Source organism: Trichoplax adhaerens, genomic scaffold (genome assembly GCF_000150275.1).
Source record: "Trichoplax adhaerens TRIADscaffold_1 genomic scaffold, whole genome shotgun sequence".
NCBI classification, from domain to species: Eukaryota; Metazoa; Placozoa; class Uniplacotomia; order Trichoplacea; family Trichoplacidae; genus Trichoplax; species Trichoplax adhaerens.
Genome location: NW_002060943.1, coordinates 4,744,321 through 4,762,996, shown reverse-complemented (window position 1 = coordinate 4,762,996; position 18,676 = coordinate 4,744,321). Strand labels below are relative to the sequence as shown.

General features: G+C 30.0%; 3 protein-coding genes across 3 annotated transcripts; 1 reads left to right on the top strand and 2 right to left on the bottom strand.

Annotated features, from left to right (window-relative positions):
• Window positions 1-176: 176 nt before the first annotated feature.
• TRIADDRAFT_51780 (uncharacterized protein) lies at window positions 177-1,139 on the bottom strand (the record flags this gene model as incomplete). Its single annotated transcript, XM_002107819.1, has 2 exons — window positions 177-285; window positions 451-1,139. The coding sequence occupies 2 exons, from the start codon at window positions 1,137-1,139 to the stop codon at window positions 177-179; spliced, it is 798 nt and encodes a 265-aa protein (XP_002107855.1).
• Window positions 1,140-4,282: 3,143 nt separating this feature from the next.
• Window positions 4,283-9,236, bottom strand: TRIADDRAFT_51779 (uncharacterized protein; the record flags this gene model as incomplete). The annotated part of the gene is made up of 9 exons (XM_002107818.1): window positions 4,283-4,318; window positions 5,106-5,168; window positions 5,946-5,999; window positions 6,158-6,235; window positions 7,132-7,467; window positions 7,881-7,988; window positions 8,261-8,396; window positions 8,681-8,831; window positions 9,101-9,236. 9 exons carry the CDS (start codon window positions 9,234-9,236, stop codon window positions 4,283-4,285), a joined length of 1,098 nt encoding a protein of 365 aa, XP_002107854.1.
• A 1,069-nt stretch (window positions 9,237-10,305) lies between these two features.
• TRIADDRAFT_18488 (uncharacterized protein) lies at window positions 10,306-12,530 on the top strand (the record flags this gene model as incomplete). Its single annotated transcript, XM_002108605.1, has 3 exons — window positions 10,306-10,473; window positions 10,672-11,218; window positions 12,445-12,530. Coding segments are annotated over 3 exons (801 nt in total), but the record flags the coding sequence as incomplete, so codon positions are not given.
• Window positions 12,531-18,676: the final 6,146 nt, after the last annotated feature.

Here is an 18,676-nt window from a genome sequence, read left to right as displayed (position 1 = left end):
TTCTGAAATTGTAAATAAGGTTATCGCAAGATGCGTACATCATAAATGCAGTTTTCTATCACTATAAAACTATAGTATAGCGTGAATGACCGAAATTTTAGAGTAAAAACTCACTGATGACATGTTATTCTGATTACTATTTTTTTTGTTGTTAACAGCTGCTCGTTTATCTTTACTTAGATGTAGTGGTAGCAATCAAATGTTATTTGAATAAGAGTAGTAGTATGAGTTAAGAGATTTAATCCATCCGATACTGAATCATAGGAAGCAGTTTCAGGCAGAAAACTAGAGTAAAATTTATAAGTAGTAAATAGAAAATTATACTATTTTGCCCTATTTCCTGATTGTGAAGGCAGGTTGTAATATTATTCAAGATATGAAATTAAATTGGTAGCGAAATAGTAAAATGTTAAATAAATATTTTGTATCAAAGACGAGGAAGATGCTTACACTAATGAACTAATAACAGAATCGTCGTCGTTTAATTTCTTATATCGAAATAATTTCATTTTAGCTCCAAGCGATGACCGACTGGAAGTGATCCTATTTGGATCTTCCCAGGAGAAGCTATCATCCGAAGAACCTCTAGTCAAACCAGCAACAGATCTGAGCTTATATTTTGAACGAATAGATTCGTGAATTTGTTGGCTTTTCAGTCTTGACTGCTTGGTCTTCTTACTTTGCCTATTGGGTGTAGTGATTTTAGGTAATGATGTGACATTTTCTCTTGATTGGTAACGACAACAGCAACAGTAAATGATAATAGTTATACCTATTGCTACGATAACGATAGCAACAGGAATAAGGTAGACAAATACACTACCATTGATGATACATTGGTTAAGATGCCATTCATCATTAGGACAATCTCCTGGATAGGGATGAGTTCTTCCCGTTGGCAACATTCTACAAGTATTATCATAGTTACACCAATAACAGCTGGGATGGCTATGAATACATAAATTACATGATCGTCTAGCTTGTTGACCATTACATCTGTTGGCAAATGGAGTAGGATAAGATGAAATAAATATCCACCAAGGAAAAGGGTTATCATTATTATTTCCCTGACTAATAACACCATAAGAGAAATTCAATAAAACTATAAAGTTGGTTATCAGTGACCTAAAGTAAGCCATTTGTTCAAGAACATAGATTACATACGGTTTAATTATCTAAAATAGATAAACTTTCGAATGCAATCCTTTGATATCTCAGCGATTTAGGCAAGAAAAATATGTTTATACTCTAAGAAGACGGTCTGTCTAAATTTAGCACCTAATTTAATTATAGTTGGCACTTTTCGTCATCTTCAATATAAAGCACACCTTATTGCATATAGTTTACAATATTTTTCCCATTATATTAAAAGTGATAGAATATGTAAATCAATATGGTGAAATGTCTTTTATGATAGTTACAGTATGCTAAAAGTTTTATCTGAATCACTGAAATCTGTTTGGACGTAAAGTAAAAGTTGATAATCTAGAGCACCCTTGAAATTTTTAATTAGAATTGTAGAGATAATAATAATTTTATGTAGAAGTTATCTCTTACAACTCGAAGTTGCTTTTAAGCCGCTCATATGGATATTGAAATTATAAAATAATCGCTAAATGAAGGCTACAAAAATTACTAAGATTTCTATCACAAAAATGCAGACTCTGTAATAATTATGCTTCTCTTGCGCTACTAAATTAAGGAAATTGTTTAAATCATTCTTGCCGATATCAAACAATCTCAGTTGATTATATCAAGGATTGTTAACGCTTTTATCGATAAAAATGCAGTCACAGCTAATAAATATATCAATTTTTAGCTAGTATGTATGTGATGATCTGTAACGATTTATAAACGCAACTGTGAACCAAATATACTTGATCTACCATGTGAAAATCATAATAACTACGGCATAATAATCAAGTTTTAGTAGAAAATTATTACGTAATAGCCGAATTCTTATCTTAACATTAAATAAAAATATCATGATAAAGCAATACAAAAGTGGCAATAGGCTTGAATTGTAGAATTTAGCGGAAAGTCCAGATATCTGAATGAAAGCATTAAATGTTAATTCAGGCTATCGTGCAAGCCTTCAGAGCTAAAATTTTATTAGAAAGTCTAAAAACTACCGCGATAAAATTCGATTCTGGCAAATAGAATATGGAATATTGTCACAAATTTCGTTTGTTACAATGAATTCTTCTTCTATGGTTACCTGTAAAACCTTCTACCGTATTGTAAATCTGTTACCAAGCGTCACTACTTTCACTACCTTCGTGAAGGACTTTAGTCAACAGTGAGAGTCAGTCTAGAAGTTTACTAGGTAATATTACAAAGCTATCTTTATTCAACTGCTATTCCACTCTAGCGCTTAAATTATTCACTTTGTATCTACAAATACGCTTCCTTATACACTTGTTCCAAACTCCACCTGCACAATCCGTTAATTATTTCCTATACCGTGATATAGTCTTTTTCTACACACATTTAATTATATTAATTATTTTAGAGCATATATATGTATTAATTAACATATTATGTGCCAAATTAAATCCGCTTAGTGCCTAAAAGATTGCATAAAAGTGTGAAAACCGCCATTTTGATTATTATACATATTTTAAATAGTACTTAACCGAAATCTACACAGTCGTTAATGGAAATCCATTATCGGTTGAATATTACAATTTTGCCATAATATTTACAACTGTCTATTTCTAAATCAATTACATTATCATACTTACTGCCTCAAACCATAACTAATATTAATAAAATATATACCAGTATGTCTTATCATATTACAATTTTAGATTTGATAACTTGTAACGTAAAGATATATTGAATATATTTGTTAGCGTGAAGTCCTTAATTCGAGTTGTTGACTTTGACTGTCGTACCTGTTGAGTTATAAACAAATAAATTACCAATAGATTTCTATCCTGATATATTATTATTTTAAGTCTAATAAATATATTAGATTCAAGTGATTTAAAACTTCATTACTTTTTGAAATTTTATATAGCTATTAATACAGAATCTTAATCTTGGAAAGTTTTCTGCATCTTTATTCATCTGTTGTATTGACATATCTACACATGTTATTTAACGGTAGATTGTAATTATTATTGTGCTATAGCAACCATTTTTAAATTAAGTGAAATAGATATTACGTGTATTAATTCTAAAATTAATTATCTTTACAGATATTTTAGCATGCTTTTACTAGTATTAAATCTTATTTTAATGTCTTTTTGAGCTGTTTCTATTAAAAAACTCCTGATATAACGGCAATTACATTATTGTTACACGTATATAATCTGCACCTTAATAATAATATTGATATAATTAGCCAGTAAAACTTTGAAACAGCATTTGCTATTCTGTTAATATTATGTGGGTAGCAAATACCTATATAACTGTCATATTAGATTATATTTAAATATAACAATTATTGTATTATTACTACTACTTTTGAACCTTATACGTTTGCATTATTTTTACGATTTAATTAAGTATAATGGATTCCAATCTTATGAATTAAAGGAATAAACGATTATGAATATGAGAATAGAATTATAATATCATGTAGTTCGATACTTTATGGTCTATTACAATATACTACACATGGTAGACAGAAATTTTAATTAATTAGCACATTTTTATTAAATTAATGTATAGAAGCATTAATAATTTAAAATTTTTCTTGAAGTTGTATCATCTATTCATCATTGCATTTTTAGTGCGATATTTTATTAAAGCGGCAACTAAATAGATATTGATTTCACTCTTTGCGATATTAGCTTCGTAGGTTTAGTTAATCTTATAAAAGTACACTTGCACGGAAGCGCCAAATACCGTTAAAAATCATTGATCCAATATATTTATAAGCTTATGGCTATTCTCAATCGCATAATCTTCATTAAACTAAAAAGCAATGAATATTAGGGTATTTTGACTAGTATACTACAATTCAGCAGGATGCATCTCGAAAAGCTTGGAATGAGATTAGAAACAAGATTTTCGAATGCGATATTAATCATTTTTTAGGATTGGTAAATAGGCACGTCGCTAGTTAATCTTGGTATCAGTCATTGCCAAGTGATTATAATTATATGTATTCTCCTATATAAAATAGAGCCAACCTTATGTTGATGAAGTTACCCAGTATTACAGATTGAAGTTGTAATTTAACAAATTACTACGTCATAGTCAACTATGTAGTTATGATTAACTGATTGTTTTAAGAATTCCTCTCTATTTCTGTATTTAGATAATAGAAATATTAAAGATTGCATAAATCTCCAGAATGTCCTTTAACCTAGAGAGCAAAAAGCGTAATCTCATTTTTTATAATTTATATTAACTAATACAGTACAATCTTCATTACCATAAAATTGAATATGGCAATTGTAATCGTCGCTAACTTCATGATACTAGCTTACATTAATAAGGCATTTTCATTCTGTCCAAGAATTATTCTTTGGATTGCAAGAGTGTAGGTATTCAATTTTTTCATTTAGCTGATTAGTAATAATTAATGGAAATCCCTACTATTAGAAGACTTCTGATCTTGTTCTATACAATATGAAAACATTCTATAATATTGGCATAATATATTGTCCTTTCTGTACTAAATCGTGTCTATATACGGATTGATATTTACTTAACAAACTGTTAATGTCATGACTAAAACTCGATCCGGTTAATGTTCGAATTAAAGCAAAAGTTTTGAATTTAGAGATTTAACCTGCTATGCAAGTGCCTAAAGTACAATTTTTATCATATTTAACCGTTCTATTTCTCTATAGAAGTGTCTAATTATACTGAATGCTTGGAAAGGACTAAACGAAGTTTGTTTTGTTTCTCATTAGCAAACAACTTTGCTTAAAGTATAGTAATTTACCACTATCAGTATTCACTGAAACATAGCTAATTCTGAATAATTACATAAGTTAAAAGTATAAAATATATGCAGTTGTTGGATTTGCACAATAATGGCTAATTTTAGGACAATCTACATGCACTAATCGATCTACTAACTGCACGAAGTATCCAAAAAATTTTTGATATTTACTGAACTGAAACCTGCTTTAGGATTGTCTTACCATTTCATTTTCTTCTTCCTTTTTCTTTGCTTTCTTTCTAAAAAATTGTATTGATTCTTCCAGCTATAATATTAATCATGATACAGATTAGAGCAAGTCTCTCGTAGAGAATTCTAATTGTGAAATTATCTGAGTTAGATTATAAAGTTAAAACCACTTACATCAATAAAATTAAAGTGAAACTTTTTGCTTATTCACTTATATCAGCTATTGAACGTAGAACTTTTCTGTCAATTACTGTTTTTAAATATAGTGTCAGCTGTAATACAGTATAATTCTGAATTAAACTAGCAATAAGCAGCAAATTTCTCTATATTGATGTAATAAAGTGTCTATCGAAACGCAACGACTTCCACAACTTGAAGGAAAATCACTTTATTACAATAATTACGTCTTCTACCAAGGACTAGATTATCTATGGCTACTCTGTCTTCGGAGATAAAATCTCCTGCTTATATACAATTGTGTACAGAGTATCTTCGTGACACATAAATCGTTATCTACCTTAATAAGGCTAACATCACACCTCTAGCGTACCTGGAGGTGCCAAGCAGTATGACTAATAACTTTTACAATCCGTATTGCAATTACTAATACAAATCTTCACATATTTAATCTCACTCTACGATCTAGCACCTATACAAGCGTATCTATCTTAATTAGCCTAGTAATTACGTCATGCACGATATTCACACATACTGTATATAATCTTAAGCTATATTTGGGCTGCACTACAATTGAATAAATTATAATTTATATTTGTAAAAAGCAAACTGAAGTTTTTATCTTTATGCTTTTAGTTTTATGATTAATTATTTGTCCTATGTAAATAAAGCTAACCTCTGATATCTTAATTTCCATTTTCCTTAGTATGGCTTTATGAATGTCATGATTCTATTGTTGAAGTTGTGATAAATTCGAGTATTTAGCTTTAGAATTATCGTACCTACTCATATTGAGATACTACCTTCTATTCGCCAGCGATAGGTAGACTAAGAAATACGCAATAGTTTAAATCAGGGGTATCAAGTTAAAATTTCGATTAAATTTACCGTTAATGATCTTGGTTTATTTACGTAAAAATTTTCTCGGCATAATACACTGTTAGCTTGTCGGTGGGCTTTGCAAAACTATCGTTTCATAATAAGTAAAAGAAAACAAATATATTTAATTCAAATTGCCTGATTCTCAAGAAAAATTTAATAAGAAATTATTTTAGAGCAGATTTATTGCTACATTAATGAACGGCCGTGATTTACTCAAGTAATGTGATATCAAAAAATGAAGTAAGACTGTACTAATGAAATAACATTATTTAAAGTTTTTTTAATAGATACAAAGTTTAGCCCTTTATAGTTGTTAGGTATAAATTGATCGAATTACAATCGAGGAAACGAATGCTTTGATACAAAATTTCTAGAGTAATGGAATAAAATAGATTTAAAGATGAATATTCATTCTAATTACTGTTATGTAGCTATTGGGTAAATTATTGTTGCAATATATTATTTAGAAGTAAACTTGATATAACTTAAAAATGATATGAAAGCTAGAGCTATTGATAATAACAGGTATATACGAGTAATGTTTATAGTAATTCAAGACTGCACATTGATTTTAGTATCGTAGAATGCAATGCCAATCATACAATTTCGTTCTCATACTAAGTTCTGTAAGGGTTAAGTGATCTTCAAAATCTTCATGTTGTAAAAAAGTTAAATAGCCTATTCAAGCATCTGCGTCACATCTGTCATTATTATTATTAGTCCCCTTTTTTTAAGATCTGTTATTGTAAAAAGTTTTTCCTTATCTGTCCGCTTGTTAAATAGAGTTAGTGTAACAGATTTTTCTTACAGTTAATTATCGTCATTAAATTAATTTTGATGTGTATATCTACATTTTGGAAAAATCATAAGAAGTTATAAGAAATTTATATCTAATGCAATATTCCGATAAGAGATAACAATCAAACGTGAAGTTATAGAATACTACAGGAAATACGAAGTCATATTACTGAAAGCATTACTTGTGGTACTTTAGGTATAAATATTAAACATAACGATCCTGTTGTCACTATAATGGTTAATATTGCCACCAAGATGACTCGCAGGGCAATATTTGAAAGAGTATGGCCAACAAGAATAGCAATTCCAGAGAAAATAGTTACGTTATAAATTGTGAAAATAATGTATTTCGAATCGTTAGCTAGGTGGAAGGGTATATTACGGGTTCTCCAAGCTAGTGACAGTCCATAAAGTAGCAAAACTCCTCCAAGAATTAGTATAATAACATGCCATAACATGACATTCTGAGTTACGCATTTATTCTTATAATAAACTACGAGGCTGTTGACGCGATATCCCTAATTCAAATATTGATAATAAATTTTGGTAAACAGTATATTTTTTCATATTAATGAAGTCACTAATTTGAAACATTTTAGTCATACTATGGTGCCGGTTGTGAGCGATTTTCTAACCAATTAGGTTAAAATAGAATATTTACCATCAGTTGGGTTTCTATTTTACTCTCTAAAATATTGGATCAATTGCAGCTTGAATAGTTAAGATTGCAGCACCAATCAGTACAATAATCAATATGACGAGGTATAATTGAGAATCCGTAATAATCTAAGAGAATCGGTAGGTTAGAAAGGGTAATTCTGTCTATAATGGAGTTATGACAGAGTAAATAGCTTATTTAGTATTATCAAAAATATAGTGTACGCTATCTATACTAGAACTAAAGTTAAGCACTTTCAGTTGTAATACTAACTCTGCTTCTAGCAATCTTATTCTGAAATATCATTTTCAATCTCCAAGTCTTTGCAAACAAGGCACCAAATACCATAAGAAAGCCTAGTACGAGAAACCAGATTCTTCCCTAAAGATGCAAATAAATACCATTGATAAACCATGGCAATCACTAAAGATTTTTATGTCGTAATTATGCTAGTATAGTAAGTACAAAAAGGACACTATTTATCTTTTAATTTTCTTTGGAATATTGAAATATATATTGGATTCTATTATGATTATATTTTAATCAATAACGAGTAATTTCAATATCATTCCAAGATAATTATATTTCTAATTTATAAGAATAATATGATAATAAGATAAATCGTAACAATTAGTTCCATCAAAATCTCTTACTCGACAAATTAATAACATCAAGTCAGTCTCATTAACGGGATCAATGTAAATGACTTGTAAGATGGTTGATATATAGCATAGAATAGCACCAATGATGATAGTATAATTTATGTTGGGACTTGCAACCTTGATAGCCCTTTTGTTTCGATTATAACACAAAATCAAGAAAATATACATCAATCCTAACAGATAATAAGTATATTTGAATTATTTAGCAGTTTATTAAATTTTATAGTAAATTTACTTAAATCTGCTTCCTTATTATCACATGTTAGCCAAACATCAAAATGTAAAAATACTATGCAAATATTTTAATACAAATACCAAATCTAGACTGAAAGGGAAAATGCGATAGATATGCACTTTGAGTAGAAATATATTAGTCTTTCTGTTTTCAGTGACATTAATAGTCTGTTGTACCTTCGATTACGATAATAGACATTTAGTAAAGCGAAGATGAGTGCCAGAAAGATACCAATAACTGCTGCGATAATAACAATAATCGTTGCGGTAAACGGAATAACGGAAAAGACTTTTGTAACATAAGGATAGTCAGCAGGTGGCTTGCGGTCTATTTAGGAATGAAGAGTTAATCATGTCTAATGTAATTACTTGTTCTTTTGAAAAATCTTTGCGTCTTTCTAATGATAAATTTTTAGTATGCAAATAGTTCCTATCAAAATCGGTGATGAAGAGAAAGTTCTGCATATATTGAGCTATATTATCGGGCCAAGGTACCAACTGATGACTTTTACCTTTATCTCATACTAGTCATTATACTAATCTCATCATCACTGCAATATACCGAATCAAAGCAGTTATAATATCGATAAGTATTACCTGCAATTCCCCAACTGATATTAATACCACTCTTCCATGCAGTCTGCTCACTTTTTTCATAATAATGCCCAAGGATGACATTTTTGGCATCTTTGAGATAATAATGAATTTTAACTACACTATAAAGTCGAATCATCAAGATATTCTAATAATAGGGTTACACACTTTGTATTCTTTGAATTACAAGAACTCCCAGACGATTTCTATTCGAGGTAAAAGAGAACGGTCCCTATTAATTCAAAGAAATAAGAGATTAGATTGTTTCCGATTCTTTAATCAGCGAAAGTCGAACTTCTAGTCAGCAAGTATCATTAATGCATTTAACATTGAATTCAACTTATCCTTTCTAAAACAAAATAATTTTAGCTATACAGTATTGTTACAGTGTTATATACTGTATTACAGTAGAAATATCAATGTTGGGATAATTCTATTAGACTATCCTTATTTAGTTAACTTCTAATTTGGATATACTGTATTTTAATATAGCACTGACTTTTTATGACAGTGACACTTATACACATACTGAAATTAATAGTTATAATAGGGAATGCAAATCATCTGCTTACAGTTCGAATCATTGTGATTGTAATTTACTTATGATAGACTGTAAATTATCATGGAAATGTTCCGTGATAGGACATATCGTAATCTGACTATTCTGTATTAGTCATTATATGTCTATGTTCGTAAATACTGTTATCTGCATTAAGGGAGCAGTAGCTAAAATTAATATCTAATTCAGTAAATGATTCTAATGTTAATTGTATTAACTATGACTCATGAACTATTGAGGAATAGTATATAAATGCAGTATATCGTGAAATAAAGAAGAATTGTCCAACTTAGTGTTTAACGTAAAATACGAGGCGTTTAAGTCTTTGTGTAGTCTGCTAGTAGAGCAAAAGTGTTTGTGATAGTGCAGATATCGTTCCTTGATACGTGGTTCAAGGAATTGACTTATTGATCGTATATTGCGTTATCTTGTTGCAAAGCTGTTTTGTGACAATCTTCTATACATAAACAGCTTTATTTCATTTAAAACACGCAAACATAAGCTTAAGACATCTTAGTCAATAATTAATCAGTTCAACAAAAGCATAAGAACTTGATTTCTATCCGGATAATATTTCATGTGCCATCTTCTCTTTTAGCGCGTAATATAGGAATCATCTTTCTTAAACTGGAAGATATCAGCAGATAATTTAGAAGGAAATTCAAGATTTGAGGGTTTCATTGTTGATTTATTAAACGAATTAAGTAAATCGTTGAAATTTCAGTTTACTTTAGAAGTCGTCAAAGATAATAGCTATGGTGGGTTTAGTCTTATTTCTCAAGAATGGAACGGAATGGTAAAGGATATAATTGACGAGGTTAGAAAACATGTCTGAACGTTATAAGATATTTATAGTTCAAATTATGCTAGGAATTCAATTCAACTCTACAAATAAATTACTGTATCACATGTTACGTGCTCACCTTTTAATGCAAAAACTGTCTAGTAATAGCTGCTTTTATTGTCGTAATTTATCTGTATCTATTTATAAATCCGACGGTGATTGAAATTGTAGAAGGCCGATATTGCTGCAGGGGCATTTTCTATCACAGTTAAACGATCTGAAGAGTTTGATTTTACAATTCCTTTCATGGATCAAGGAGTAACTATTTTAATGACCAAACCAAAGACTCCTCTAGTATCCATTTTTCGATGCTTTGCACCATTCAATCTTTCCTTATGGATTGTTATTGGAGTATTTTTAATCGTTATGGCGATCTTATTTTTCGTAGTCGGTATTCTTAACCCCTATGACTCATTCATTGACGCGGTTCAACACTTACCAATTTGCAAACGCTTAAAAGCTGAAGAAAAAAATAATGATCTGAAAAATGCACAGCAAAAATGGAAAGATGATTATGGAGAGGTTGTTGCATCCATGAATTTGGGCAATTCCTTATGGAATTCTGTGTCGACTTTTCTACAACAAGGACATGATAGACCTCCTACTGCTATATCAGGAAGAATTATGCTAGGTTCTGCATGGCTTGCTTCATGTATTATAATTGCTACCTATACTGCAAATTTGGCAGCCTTCTTGACCGTTAAAAATTTAAACTCTGGTTACAATTTCTAATTGCAGTTCTTATCGCTTCTTATTTAAAAATAAATTTGATAACTAAGTATCGAATAGTTTTGCTTTGATGCAGCAATATGAATATTATTCATACTAACTGCAATTGATTTATTCACCTGTCACAAAACAGCTTTCGCGATCGGGCCTAGTCTATTCTACCTACTCTATCCGATCACCGACTAACTTCAGGCAATCCTCTATAAGGAAAACTAACTTATTCCAATAGTAAAGAGACTGAGTCAAACGATAGATCTAGGTTAATAACTTTATTAACTTCTAGCTACACTAAGGCCTTTTCTTTTACACTAGTCTCAGGAGAACTTAAATACCCTTTCTTATTTACAGTCACTATACTTGTCGCCAATAATATTAGTTACTCCAGTTAGCAAGTCTAATTATCACACACAACAACAGCGAACAATATTTATGTCCTATTTGTTAGACCATAATAATACACGATTAATAATCAGTAGCAATAATAATATTAAGCGACCAACAATTATTGATTGCTAACTGCCTTAATACTGCGTATAGCAATTCCACACTAATAATACTTACTTCAATTACATGACAGCTATTTTCTACTACTAGGTGCTAGTCAGCATGGTCATACATGATTGTAAACAATTATTAATCGTAAACACGGAGCTACTAGCTCCGTAACATCACCATTAATCCAATTTTATCATAAAGCAAAACTTGTGTAGGAACACTTTCAAATCATGCAATGTCAATCTCTATACTGTACTACTAAAGATCAATGATCGTTTGCTTGTCTGCATGTTTGCAATTGAGTACAGTAACAACGGCATATTGTAGTAGAACTTTTGCAGCTTTATAGAAAATACAGAATGATAGTTGGGCTTATCACTACGGTATCCAGAACCTTAAATTGCCGTAGTGTTTAATGGAAATTATATGGTTAACATCATGCTACAATATAATTATGAAAACCCCAATTTAACGCACAATTGGAGCAGATGGTAAAGAGAAAAGCCTTCTTACATTAAACTTATCGTTTACGGTTATAATAATGTTATCAATCCTAAATCCCAGTAAATACCATATGCTTGCAGTACGCCGATAATAGAGCAAAATATCTTCAACATGTGTAAGCAACTATAGCATAGTTTCCTCTTACTGAATTAATATATGCTTTATTGTACCTAATTATATGTTGATTTATTTTCATTGACGGTGTACTTTCAATAGAAATTAATTCCTTGCAAGAGCTGGCTTCCCAAAGCAAAGTTAAATATGGAACAGTACAAGGCAGTAGCGTCTACAACTTTTTTTGAACGTGCGACAATGGCCCCATACAATGAAATGGCACAGCGTCTAATCAATGTTCCAAATACAGAAGCTGGTATTATAAGACTAAGAATGAAGATTATGCATTTTTATGGGATGCAGCTATAATCGCCTATTACAAAAACAAATATTGCACACTGAATACAGTTGGAGGACAATTTCGAAAAGATGGATATGCTTTAGGGTTAAGAAAAGGGTCACCATTTACCCAGAAATTAGTATTGCCATCTTAAAATTACGACAAAGTGGTTATATCGAGCATACTCTTAATAATTGATAAATTAGAAAAATATTTTCTTTTATCTAGAAAGGTGCCATAGATATTATCTAAAAGGAAACAAATGAATTTACCTTTCTTTTAATAGTTCCGATATTTAAATTTGTTGATCAGCTTAGGTTGTTAAGATATATTAAATAAAGTAAGATATGTTTAAATAATTTTTCGATACATACAGATGTATAAATATTATGCAAGACGTCTATTATATTAATTTTACCTCTCCAGTTACTATTAACCCATTTTATATAGTATAGCTTATAGCACCGAAAACGCACGTAGTAATGTAAAATATCGAATTGCGGGATCTAAATATGCATAACGTAGCTATACAGAATTATACTTTAACAGGTTAATAATGTGCACAAAATTTTTATTCTTGAGGTACTTGCGTTAAAGTTACATTTAAATCTCAGCATAGACAGGAATTTCAATTCAGTGGGTGATCCAATACATGAATATTGTGAGGTAAAATTAATAAATTGTTATATGCACAAAATACACACAAATTTTGAATCTATATAAATAAAACAGGCTACAGCAGCAATCCCAGTTTACTGATAGCTATTTCATTGGATGAATATTGCATATTGATTTTAACAGCTTCATCAGTTTGGTAATATTTTATTAACGGATTATAGGTATCAGAAAGCCGGTCAATATGTAACCAGTAAGACAACCACCAGCTACAAACAGATCGATATCAATCACTTATATAGTGTATTTGTTTTAACATTATGTGCTGCAGGTGTTAGTTGCATAGTTTTGTGTGTAGAATGGATTATAACTCTGTAACGAGATGTCGATAAGTCTGATGGCAAGTAGGTAAAGCAGTTCAACTATGATTAACTGACATATTAAGGACAATTCTAAACGTGTTTCTATAAGACTGTAATTATTTATTAACTTTATTATACAACATTGCTTATGCTATGGTAGCGCGAGCAATGTTTGCTATGCATCTATATTAATATTTTATACGAGAGTTGCTCAGAGAATAGATTATATTGTACATTAAATTTTTTTATTACCCGATTTGTATTGATATACTTTCGCTGATTTCACAGCATGATATCATAATGCACAAATTTCACTAGTTCTATCTAGGACTATGATTTAAGCTATACTATTTCACACAGTAAATTCTTACACACCCACATTAAGAGTTAAAGAATGATTACATATTAATATTATGTATTATATACTCATCTAATTTTACCTAACACTTCCATTTCCTTATTTTGGCATTACTGTACATGTTAATGCTAATAGATCAGTATACTATAAATTGGATTAAAGTTCTAATTGCATCTTTAAATTTTATTTCTTTATACTAGAAACAACAATCAATTTGGCCAGCAGTAAAAATAAGATTTACTCAATTTAAAACGGCCAATCGATTGGTAAAATCAAAGTTTATTCTTCCTTTGCAGTTTAGTATCTCCAATAACGACTACAGAAGACATAGTATGTTACAGATACATGGAGAAAAAATATCATCTCCAATAGCTTGCTGAATTTCTCCCAGCATAACTTAGTGATTGATGTTAATAAAATTTCTAACACCATTTGCTATGAATTTTTACACTATAGCGTAATGTTTGGTGATTATGTGCCTAAGTATGCCGCATAATTTAAACCTGGTATAAAGTTACCTTAACATTTTATGCAATTACAATTTATTCTTGCGATGTTCTCGAAATTTTGAAGGAAATTGCGATTTAATACCTTACTCTGTTAATGCAATTACTCTTTACTTTACATCTCATATGTAAAAGTAAGACAACACTAAATTAAAAAATTGCATATTCATCCTTTACGCGCATTTCCTAAATTTTCGATGTAAAAATCATATTGACTAGCTTACAAAAATATTACCTAAGATTAGGCTTCTGTAACCACATTCACTTGTATTTCATTCACATTTGAAATCAATCAATTTCCATAGAGTAGTTGATATTGTATGCTTTGATTCTGTAACTACATATATTTAATATTTCATAAATTTAATTCGGCAGCTATAATATAAAAATAAATGAAGTCGACGAAAATGTAACAATTGCTTACACTACTTAGTCTAATAACTTACTTTAATTTTATAATATTGAAAGTGAATGCAATGAAAGTTAATTTTTAGAACTTTTCTCAAGTTCTTGTATTGTAATTATTCTTGCCTAGTTTTTTTATTATGATAAGTATTCTAGCTTTAAAATTATGACTTACTTGGTTGATTATAATAGTAGATTTTACTTAATATCTTCTTATATTGTAAACCCAACTGCTTTATTCGGGTTAGAAGTTAAGATAATCCGTAGCATAGCTTTTGTTAAGAATCGGATATTATGACTTTGTAATTCAAGCGATGCATTTAGTAATAGGATATATGTGTTCTAATTTTGATCATTAATTACAGTAGAAGTTAATGTTACTTTGTAATTTCATACAGTATGAATCCCAAGCATTTAATCTGGAATTGTTGATTTGTCTTAGTGTTTACTATAGAAAGGTACAGTTTCAAGCTAAACTATACTTAGTATCAATTAGTTGTTTTCTTGAGTCCAGGGTATAATTTATCTTATCGAGTGTGTTTGATTGCTTTAGAATGACAGTTGGATAGTCTAATGCCACCAACTGCTATGTGTATGTGACAGTGCTATGTACTGTATTAGAGTAGAAATATCTATGTTAGGATAATTCATGTTAGCCTATCCTTATTTAGTTAACTTCTAATTTTGGATATACTGTGTTTTAATATAGCACTGACTTTTTATGATAGTGACACTTATATACGTATTGAAATTAATAGTTATAATAGGGAATGCAAATTATCTACTTACAGTTCCAATCATTTTGATTGTAATTTACTTATGGTAGATCATAAATTATCATGGAAATGTTCCGTGATAGGACATATCGTAATCTGACTATTCTATATTAGTCATTGCATGTCCACGTTCGTAAATACTGTTGTCTGCATTAAGGGAGCAGTAGCTAAAATTAATATCTAATTCAGTAAATGATTCCGAGGTTAATTGTATTAACTATGACTCATGAACTATTGAGATACTACTTTAACATTAAATTCCCTTACTGATTATTGGCGAATAGAGAAAAAGTCTATTGTAAGTCCTGAGAATTAATATTATAGCTAAGTTGAAGACCATAAATCGTAATTGCTAGGTCGTTTAGTTTATAAATGGAGAAAATTCTATTGTTAACCTTGAGAATTAGTGTTATAACTAAGTTAAACATCATAAATCATAATTTTTGGAAGGTTTAGTTGAAGAATAGTAAACAACTAATTAAATTTACGTGGTTATGATATTGCTAAATTTAAATCATCTGTTAAAAAGTTCCACTCAGGTATGTGATTATTTAGTAAGGTATATAAAAAAATTAATTATAAAGCGTATGAATCATGATATTACTAATCTTAATGCTATTAGAATATTGCTGGTACTGTACCACAGCAATATCTCATTATAGAGGAGTTTTCAAGTTTAGTAGCATAGCTTTATTCAGATTACTAGATAGTTCATACTTTACACGCCTTGTATTGTAATATGTGATATGTCATTAATTCACATTAGGTCGTATATGAATACATGATGATCCTGTAAATAGGCATAATGTAATCTTATGATCATATATTATTCATCAGATATCTATGCTCTAAATATTGCCGTATTAATTAAACATTTAGATATAAATTTACCCGATCACATAAGCGCTGTTGAAATTATTATAACTTCTGGCTCCAAGGAAAGGTATATAAAAAATAAAATTATTTCTTCAATTTAGTGCTTAACGTTAAGTTACAGTCGTACAAATCACTAAATATCTGAGGGTGTAATAACCGAGCAATAGTCCTCTGCTATTACTGTAGATTCACTTACCTAATCCAAAATTTGAATTAACAAAATGGAGTAATTCCTTAATGTGAAACACGAATATATTTTGCTATCATATACTGCCTTAACCGGAGAATCCCAGTCATCTACTAGAAATAGCACAAGTACGCCATCTCATCCTATTAGCTACCTGCTGTACTACTACAATTAACTAAAATCAATACAGAGGAATCAGAGATAAATGTTCCTAAGTATTACTTTAGACGGATTTTAGTGCCTTGATACGTATTTCAAGGCGACAATTTGTAGGCCTAGCTTTTTCGTTATTTTGGTCATAGAGCTGGTTTATGACACACTGGTATAGGGCATTAATAAAATTGATGCTAATTTAAAATTCCATATTGAATAGAAAATACTATTTGCGGTAAAAGCGTTTAACTAAGCCATTGATCAGTTTGTTAATAGGCATAGATGATATAACTTAGCTCAAATACAAATCTGTAGTGATTACTTGAATTGTCTCCTATAATTACAAAAACAATGGAATCATTACAAAATTTTTAACTACAAGTGCCTTTTTATTCCCATTTCATGCTCGATCATACTATAAAATTGGTATTTCAACTTTATCGCTTTAGAAGTCTCTTAGACTCTAGCTAGATTATACCGTAGCATTATCCTTATATAGAAGTAATATATTATTATGAATCATCCGTGTCTATAAGTAATTTCCTCCTGATGTGTCTTAACATTATAAAAGATATCTTCTTTCGCCTATCTCATTAGTTAGTTCTGGTAGTTACACGGTAAGCTTGCACACTTTACCTATTCTACACTACTATAGTTATTCGACTAATCACGTCGTTACTCGCGCGATAATCTTACACGATTAATCTCTTACACTAGCTCAATAAAGATTACTCTTCCATTAACTATTCTATTGTACTTTATTGCGACTAATGCCTAACTCTCAACTTTCCGAAACATCACAGCTATAATAGTTACTTAAATTAGCTTCATATAATTACAAATCTAATATAATCATTGTGAAAGTTTTAACTATAAGTGCCTTTTTATCTCACAAATTTTATGCTCTATTGCTGAAATAGCAATACTGCACCAATTTTTAAGTACCGTATACGAAATTAAAAATAAATAGGGTATTTGTAGCAAATAGACAAATAATTTGGTTTAGCACTTTAATCCTGGTACTATCATGTAAATTAAATAATCAATTAAGAAAATAGCTTCAGTTAGAAAATATATCGCCAGAGTAATCATAATTATCATAATAACAGCATTTATTTACAAGGTAGTTTTGCATTAAAGTAGCGTGCGGTGTGATTAGTGTGCATTGGCAAATGCACACTAATAGACCTATCGTATATGTAACAAGCAAAATATACCTTAGTGTAGCATAAAAATTGAAGAGGTGATGGGTTAGCTATAAATATTTGTTTTATATTGTAAGGTCGAATAAGTAATGTACGACCTTGTTGATCAGAAAATAATTGCAAGGATGATGCTCAAATATGCTATTTTTATTTACATCAACCGCATATTTATAAAATTGGTATCAAAACTCCGTCTTCTTATTTACAGTCTAATTAATACGATGTAACTTTATCAATAATAGTAATGCATGTATATATCATACGTATACGCGTATGCTTTTGGATAACTATGCAAATTCTCAATTCTAATTTTTGAGTAAAAGTTCCAAATACTTTGTGAGGATGCCCTGATATTACTAGCACAGCAATTATAGAACAATTATTTTGTATAAACTTGATTTTCGCCAGTAGGATGTCCATACCTACTTGCTAAGACCATCTTTGTTGATAGCTAAGATTCAAAAGCAATATAGCAACTATTGCCAATTGCAACGGCGTGTGATCTGTATCTGAAAAGAGCACATATTTCTTTTGTACAGTGAATGCCGTACGCAACATTTTGGGGTTGAACTATCTTAGGCTCACAAATCACTTACTGCGAAATTCGAAAT